An 8,319-nucleotide genomic window follows, 5' to 3' on the forward strand; every position below is an offset into this window, starting at 1 on the left:
AGTGATGCATTTTAATTAAACACAAATGGTTGGTTTATATGATGAACCAGCAGCCCCTATTTTCCTTAAATGTAACGGAGTGTCTAACGTTACGTCCGACGGAACCCGAAATAAAAATTAAAGTTTCGCCCAACGTAACTGTCAAGCATTCGAGTTGCGTCCAACGTAAACCAAAATAAAAATTAAAGTTACCGTATTTACTCGAAAATATGTCGAACCCTATTTACTGGGTCCATAGAGAATAAAAAAAAAAATAATTCAAATATAGGTCGACTTTTTTTTATTTTTAAGAACAGGGGAAATTTTGGGCAAAATAAAGAAACAAACCTTTATTTACATCACTCTCAGCTAAATCACGGGGCGATGCCAAAAACTTCATCACCGTCAGAATTTCTGGACATGTCATTGTCGTCCGAAGCTTGTTCAGCTGGGTAGACATCCTCGCATATTCGCAGCAATACTTCGCTGACACCGTTGTAAAATGACGACAGGAAGCGAAAGGAGGTGCGAAGCGACGGAAGACAAACTACAAAGACGCAAGCAAAGCCGCCGTGTCGCCATGAGCAACACGCGAGCCGAGCCGCCTCAAGCAACTAACGAAAGTAACTTTTTCTTCTTTTTTTTTTTGTGTGCGCGTTTGCAAGGATGGAGGGTAAAGTGCGTGGCGCATCGCGTTCCTCTCCTTCCCCGTTGCCCAGCAAGGGGAACGCTAGAGGCGCGATGTCGAAATCCGACGCCCGAGGAGCGGCACGGGCCACCGCGGGCGGCGAGCCATTTCGGTTACCAAAAGCTTTTTGAAACAAGAAGCGGCGCGGCTCTACGGCAACGCCGGCTCGGTGACTCGATAGCTTCATGCTTCCGGTAGGGTTGCAAAATTTGGTCGCGAATGCAGGTGTCGAAATTCTTTAGTCACAATTTCCGAAAAAAAAAAAAAAAGAAAAAAAAAAGGTCGATTTATATTCGAATAAACACGGCCGCGCGACGATACACACATTATGAAAGCGATTGGTGCGAGCGACCAAGGCGATGAGCGACGTTTTCTAGAAGCTCAAGAACCGAGCGGCGCAAGCAGCGGGAGTGAGAAGTCTTCGTCGCTCGGCGCCGGCACTCGTAGCTTCTCGCCGTCGCTCGTCTCGTTGATCGCTATATTGCTTACATGCCGTTCAGAAAGGCGCTCTAAGTGCTTAACATTGCATTGGGACCAGCCTCGCATCCAACCGTAACCAGTCTTGACTTTCTTTAAAGCCGCCCAGGTAGAAGTTAACATCGTACATTGTCACAGAATTCGAGCGTTTTGTGTGTTTGGTTTTTGAATTGATTTTTCTTTTTGTTCTTGCCGTCTATTCGGCTGGCCCGGCGCATTGAGCGGCAGGGTTCGTTCCTCGTCCGTTTTTTTTTGTTTTATGACCCCCTGGCCCCGCGCGTTGAGCGGCGGGGTTCGGGCACCGTCCGCTTTCTGTTTTAGGGCCCCCTGGCGCCCCCTCTTCCCGAGGACGTTTCTCGCGAGGTTTTTTTAGTTGGTAGCGATGGGCCCCCTCGCTTCCCGGAATGTTGGGAACGGCTTCCAGATGTCCGAGCGGGGGTGCGCTTTATGGTTCGCTGGGGAAGGCTCACTGCGGGGCTTGCCAGTGTGACGTTTTTTGTTTTTTTTTATATGTATTTTTGTTGTTGCCACTGCAGAGAAACAATTATTTTTTGGGGGGGCAAGGGAGAGTGGGGTCTGCCGCTGGAATTTGGGAAAGGGAGGACCTCGGCTTGATTCCGAGCCGAGTCAGGGCAGTGTGCGCGAAGACTTGGCCCGGGGGTGTACGCAACGCGAAGGTTGGGGCGGGACTGCGGTAGCGACGGAAGGCTGAGCACGGGAGGAGTTTGGGCTCCCTGGTCCAAGCGCTGCTTTGGGCGCCCAAGTGTGTGTGCGTTTGTGGGTGAGTGCCTGTGCCGAGGAGCCACGCCGACAGCACCCAGGCGCACATCGACTTCCCAGGTTCGGTCGGCGTCGCAAGAGGCCGCGTCACCCCCATCACCCACCGGACTCAGGTTCGCGCCACTCACCCCCCATATTACTTTGTATAGTTTATCCCTCCTTTAGTTGTTTTTTTTGTTCCTTTGAGTGCAAGTACTTAAATTGCAGAAAACTTTCTTTCTGAACGAGCGCTGTGTTTCTCATGTACAGATATAATCATACAACATAAGTCGCGCCTCAGCGCTTACTCTATGGGGCGGTCTGTTGTGTCTTGCTGTTGGAAGTTTTGTTTGTTTTGTTTTATGCATTGTCTATCGGATTTTCAGTAAACCATTTTGTGGCTGAAAAGAAAAGAGTCTGTGTTGTTCATTCTCCCCTCACCGTGAGTCCGTCACCAGGGCGTGGACCTATCGTCCGGTCAGCGGTCCTATCAAAATTATAAATTTGTTTCCATAGGATATTATTTGGATCTTTTATTGTTAATTTTCACCGAACCTGTGACAAACTGGCGTCCGCGACAGGACCTGCTGACCACGGTGACGGCTCGGGCTGAGAGGGGACTGGAACGGAGAGTGTACAGTTAACCGTTACCGTAAATGGCGGGCTGTATAGAGCCTACGTGTATGCGGGACCCCACCTCTTGGCTTGCCGATCGCTAATGAGACGGGAGTTTAAACCCTTGTACAGGAACTAGAGCGAGTTTGAACAAAATATGGAGCTCAACGAGCTAATCGCGTGCGGCAAAGAGCTCGGACTTGAGGGAGCGGCTCTCAAGAAATGGGTTGATCACGAAAGGGCCCAGGACAGAGCAACGAAAGCTCAAGAACAAGAGCAGGCACGGGAGGCGGAGCTTCGTAGCTTGGAGCTTAAGATTAAACTGCAGGAACTGCAGAACGCGGCTCCGCCAGGGACAGGCGAGAACGGGACAGCGTCGGCGTTGGTCAAGAGCCCACAGCGGTGGCTACCAACGTTTGACGAAAAGAAAGATGATCTCGACGCTTACCTGTCGCGCTTCGAGAGACTTGCGACCGGGCAGCTCTGGCCACAGGAGCAATGGGCCACGGCCTTGAGCGTATGCTTGTCCGGGGAGGCGTTGGCGGTGTTTGCCCGACTAACCCCGGAGGATTCGCTCGAGTACGAAAAGGTGAAGAAGGCGCTCCTCCAGAGGTTTCGCTTAACCGCCGACGGCTTTCGGGACAAGTTCAGAGGTGCAAGGCCCGAGAAGGGTGAAACCGGTACACAGTATGCGGCTAGGTTGTCCAGCCTTTTTGACCGTTGGATCGGCCTGTCGGGAACAGAGAAAGAATTCTCCGCCTTGCGTAACTTACTGCTTACGGAGCAGTTTGTTCGAAGCGTATCGCCGAAGATGTCCCTGTTTTTACGAGAGCGAAAGGGCAGAGCGCTGGAGGACATAGCGAGCCTCGCAGACCGCTATCTCGAGGCCCAGGAGCAGGAGCCCGTAAGGCACGAGGATAGTGGAGGGGGTCCCTCGCAAAATGCATCCCATCCGAAGCCCAACGGAAAACGGAACGAAAACAACAGGTCCCCGGGAAAATGTTTCTTGTGCGGCAAGAGCGGACATTTGGCAGCTGAATGTCGAAGTGGAATGAACCAAAACAGGAAGGCAGTGGTCTGCCAGAATTGCGGCAAGACGGGGCACGCGGCTAACAAGTGCTGGAGTCCGGTCGGAGGGGCGCGGGTTTCCTGCTTGCACGCGGCCGGGGAAGAGATGAACGCCGCATCGGATCGTGTGAGAAATGGTTATGTAGAGCTGCGGGACGGCACAAAGGTCCCCGTAATAAATGCAATGTCCGCAGCCGCCCTTCTCACAGGTGACATGCCGGTGGCCGCCGGCAGGCTACAGGGACAGGCTGTCACGGTTCTGCGAGACACGGGATGCAATACTGTTGTGATGCGCCGGGACCTCGTTTCCGACGAAAGCCTGACGGGACGGTCGAGCCTCGTCTATTTGGTCGACGGAACCGCGAAGGTTTTACCCGAGGCCAAAGTACATGTCCAGACTCCGTTCTACAGTGGGACTATCACTGCGAAGTGTATGGACAGCCCATTGTACGACGTCATTCTGGGAAATATTCCGAATGTGCGTGCTCCCGGGGACCCCGACGTAGACTGGAATAGGTCAGACGAGACCAAAAACCGAGCCCCAGATGACAAGCCAGAAAATACTGGGGTTTCGACGACCGCTGCCGTGGAAACTAGATCCAGGAAGAAGATGGCAGGGAAGGGCGTCAGTCCGCTACGAGTGCCAAGCATTGAAGGCGCCCCCGCGGGGCCAGAAGAGTTGGCTACACAGCAAAAAGAAGACCCCAGCCTAAAGACGTGCTTCGAGCGTGTGGGAAAAGAAATGACTTGCAAAACCTCAAACGACAGGTACGAGTTCGCTATGCACGAGGGGCTGCTGTACCGAATTTTTCGGCCTGCGGTAGAGAGGGAGGTGCACCAGCTGGTGCTTCCCCAGGGACTACGAGACGTGGTGCTTCGGATGGCCCATGATGGCATCCTGGCTGGACACCAGGGAGCAGAGAAAACCACCCACCGGGTTCTAGAGGAATTCTACTGGCCCGGACTTCAAGCCGATGTAAAGAGATTCGTCAGGTCTTGCGATCAGTGTCAGAGGACCACCCCAAAAGGGAAAGTGACGAAGGCACCCCTCGGCACGATGCCTTTGATAGACACTCCTTTCCAGCGGGTGGCCGTCGACATCGTGGGCCCCATCACACCGGTGACGGCGAAGGGGAATCGATATATCCTGACATTGGTCGACTATGCCACCCGATACCCTGACGCTGTCGCCCTCCCGGATATTACAACGGAACGTGTGGCTGAGGGCCTGGTAGAGATGTTTACACGGATCCGTCTGCCAAAAGAAATCGTGAGCGACCGTGGCTCAAACTTTACGTCAGATGTGATGAAGGAGGTGAGCAGGCTGCTCTCCATGACACAGCTCCACACCACACCATATCACCCTATGGCCAATGGTCTTGTAGAGAAATTTAACGGGACTATCAAGATGATGATGCGACGCATGTGCCAGGAGAGGCCGAGAGACTGGGACCGGTACCTCGCACCCCTTCTCTTCGCATACCGAGAGGTGCCGCAGGCGAGTCGGGGGTTTTCCCCCTTTGAACTGTTATACGGTCGACATGTGCGGGGGCCCCTCTCCGTTCTAAAGGAGCTGTGGACGAATGAGGCCTTGGAGCCGGAGATCCGTACCACCTACGAGTACGTGTGCGAACTCCGAAACCGACTGGAGGCGACCTGCCGGTTGGCCCATGAGGAACTCGAACGATCGGGTGCTCGGTACAAGAAGTACTACGACAAGAAGGCTCGGAACCGAGCCCTGAGCGCGGGTGACAGGGTGCTAATCTTGCTCCCGACAGACAACAATAAGCTGCTCATGCGGTGGAGAGGGCCCTATCCCGTCATGGCAAGGAAGGGCGAAGTAGACTATGCGGTGGACATCGGGCATGCAACGAGACTGTTTCATATCAACATGTTAAAGAAATACGAAGAGAGGGACCCGACGACCGCGAGCGGGGAAGGCATTCAGTGTGCTCTGGTAACGCCGGACGAGGGGGAGTGGGAGGACAGGCTGCCGCTCTTGAGCCTCGAAAGGGTGGAGGATAGTCGAGACGTGGCAATGGCTGACGGGCTTACGGAGCGACAGCGGCGGCAGGCCCAGACCCTCGTCAAGGAGTTTGAGGTGGTATTCTCGGATGTACCCGGGCGCACGGACCTAGTGGAGTGCCGGTTGGACATATCGGCCCCCAGACCGGTACACACAAAGCAGTACCCACTTCCGCATGCTGTGCGCCACACGATCAACGACGAGGTGCAGAAGATGTGGGAGATGGGAATAATCGAGCGGTCCCATTCGGCATACAACTCTCCTGTCCTCGCCGTGAAGAAGTCCGACGGCACCCATCGCCTATGTATTGATTTTCGGGCGCTCAATGATGTCCTGGACACCGATGCCGAACCGATTCCCCGAGTGGATACCTTGTTCTCGGAGATAGGAGCGAAGAAATATTTTTTGAAGCTAGATTTTACGAAAGGGTACTGGCAGATCCCTCTCTCCGAGGAGTCACGGGCCAAGACTGCCTTTTCAACGGACACGGGACTCTACCAGTTTAGATTCATGCCGTTTGGTATAAAGACGGCCCCGGCAATCTTCACAAGGCTCATGCGACGTCTTCTTGGGGCGGTGCCCGGGGTTCTATACTACTACGACGATGTCCTCATTGCAAGCAACACGTGGGAGGAGCACCTGGCGACACTCAGAGAGGTGCTGGAAAAGATCCGGGCCGCGGGGCTTGCGGTGCGTCCCACAAAGTGTGAAATTGGGAGAGAAGAAATTGCCTTCCTGGGGCACCAGATTGGAAAAGGCAAAATGGCCCCTCTCAGTGGACTTGTGGAGAAAATACAAGGAGCGAAACGACCGGAGACAAAGCGCCAGGTGCGCTCATTCTTGGGGCTGGCGGGATATTATCGGGAATTCATCGCCAACTACGCAGAGGTGGCCGCTCCCCTGACCTGCTTGACCCGAAAAGGAGGCAGCAACCGAGTCGACTGGAAACCGGAGCATGAGGAGTCCTTCGGTGAGCTGAAGCGCAGGCTGGCAAGCGCGCCGATACTTAGGCTGCCCGACATCCAAAAGCCCTTCGTTCTCAGAACCGATGCTTCGGATCAAAGCATCGGTGCAGTCCTCCTCCAGGCGCATGACGGTGTTCTACACCCGGTTGCATACGCGAGTCGGAGGCTTCTGCAAAGGGAGGTCGCCTACGCAACCGTTGAGCGTGAGGGGCTGGCGCTGATCTGGGGTATCCAGAAATTCCACACGTACCTCTACGGGAGGCCTTTTGTGCTGGAAACAGATCACCAGCCCTTGCTTTACATCAATCGTACTCGACATTCCAATGCTCGTGTGATGCGTTGGAGCCTCCGGCTCCAGGAGTACGATTTTCGCGTACGATACATCAAGGGGAGCGAGAACGTTGGGGCGGATTACCTCAGTCGCTTGTAAGATAGAGCCAACGCAATTTTTTTTTGCTGGCTCCTGTAGATGGCGTTGGTATTTGCTGAAGTGAAGACAGCCGAACTGTAATTGTATTTTTTTTTTTTTTGTATGTACGACTATAAAATGCTTGGTGTTTACAGTTGTTCGTGATAAATATCTGTTCAGTCGCATGCATACGTGCAGGCTGCCGCCCAGTTTTGTGTCGAATTGTGTGATTTCTCTATATTCACTGGTGAATATTTTTTGAATTGGGGGTGGTGTCACAGAATTCGAGCGTTTTGTGTGTTTGGTTTTTGAATTGATTTTTCTTTTTGTTCTTGCCGTCTATTCGGCTGGCCCGGCGCATTGAGCGGCAGGGTTCGTTCCTCGTCCGTTTTTTTGTTTGTTTTATGACCCCCTGGCCCCGCGCGTTGAGCGGCGGGGTTCGGGCACCGTCCGCTTTCTGTTTTACGGCCCCCTGGCCCCCCTCGTCCCGAGGACGTTTCTCGCGAGGTTTTTTTAGTTGGTAGCGATGGGCCCCCTCGCTTCCCGGAATGTTGGGAATGGCTTCCAGATGTCCGAGCGGGGGTGCGCTTTATGGTTCGCTGGGGTAGGCTCACTGCGGGGCTTGCCAGTGTGACGTTTTTTTTTTTTTATATGTATTTTTGTTGTTGCCACTGCAGAGAAACAATTATTTTTTTGGGGGGCAAGGGAGAGTGGGGTCTGCCGCTGGAATTTGGGAAAGGGAGGACCTCGGCTTGATTCCGAGCCGAGTCAGGGCAGTGTGCGCGAAGACTTGGCCCGGGGGTATACGCAACGCGAAGTTTGGGGCGGGACTGCGGTAGCGACGGAAGGCTGAGCACGGGAGGAGTTTGGGCTCCCTGGTCCAAGCGGTGCTTTGGGCGCCCAAGTGTGTGTGCGTTTGTGGGTGAGTGCCTGTGCCGAGGAGCCACGCCGACAGCACCCAGGCGCACATCGACCTCCCAGGTTCGGTCGGCGTCGCAAGAGGCCGCGTCACCCCCATCACCCACCGGACTCAGGTTCGCGCCACTCACCCCCCATATAACTTTGTATAGTTTAACCCTCCTTTAGTTTTTTTTTTGTTCCTTTGAGTGCAAGTACTTAAATTGCAGAAAACTTTCTTTCTGAACGAGCGCTGTGTTTCTCATGTACAGATATAATCATACAACATAAGTCGCGCCTCAGCGCATACTCTATGGGGCGGTCTGTTGTGTTTTGCTGTTGGAAGTTTTGTTTGTTTTGTTTTATGCATTGTCTATCGGATTTTCAGTAAACCATTTTGTGGCTGAAAAGAAAAGAGTCTGTGTTGTTCATTCTC

General features: G+C 53.6%; 1 protein-coding gene across 1 annotated transcript; it reads left to right on the forward strand.

The window, feature by feature from the left end:
* Positions 1 to 2,675: 2,675 nt before the first annotated feature.
* Positions 2,676 to 7,239, forward strand: LOC115327183. Its single transcript, XM_040217735.2, has 2 exons — positions 2,676 to 2,903; positions 3,012 to 7,239. Exons 1-2 carry the CDS (start codon positions 2,676 to 2,678, stop codon positions 7,005 to 7,007), a joined length of 4,224 nt encoding a protein of 1,407 aa, XP_040073669.2. The 3' UTR covers positions 7,008 to 7,239.
* Positions 7,240 to 8,319: the final 1,080 nt, after the last annotated feature.

The sequence above is a fragment of the Ixodes scapularis genome, unplaced genomic scaffold (genome assembly GCF_016920785.2).
Source record: "Ixodes scapularis isolate PalLabHiFi unplaced genomic scaffold, ASM1692078v2 PGA_scaffold6__148_contigs__length_123643588, whole genome shotgun sequence".
Taxonomy (NCBI): domain Eukaryota; kingdom Metazoa; phylum Arthropoda; class Arachnida; order Ixodida; family Ixodidae; genus Ixodes; species Ixodes scapularis.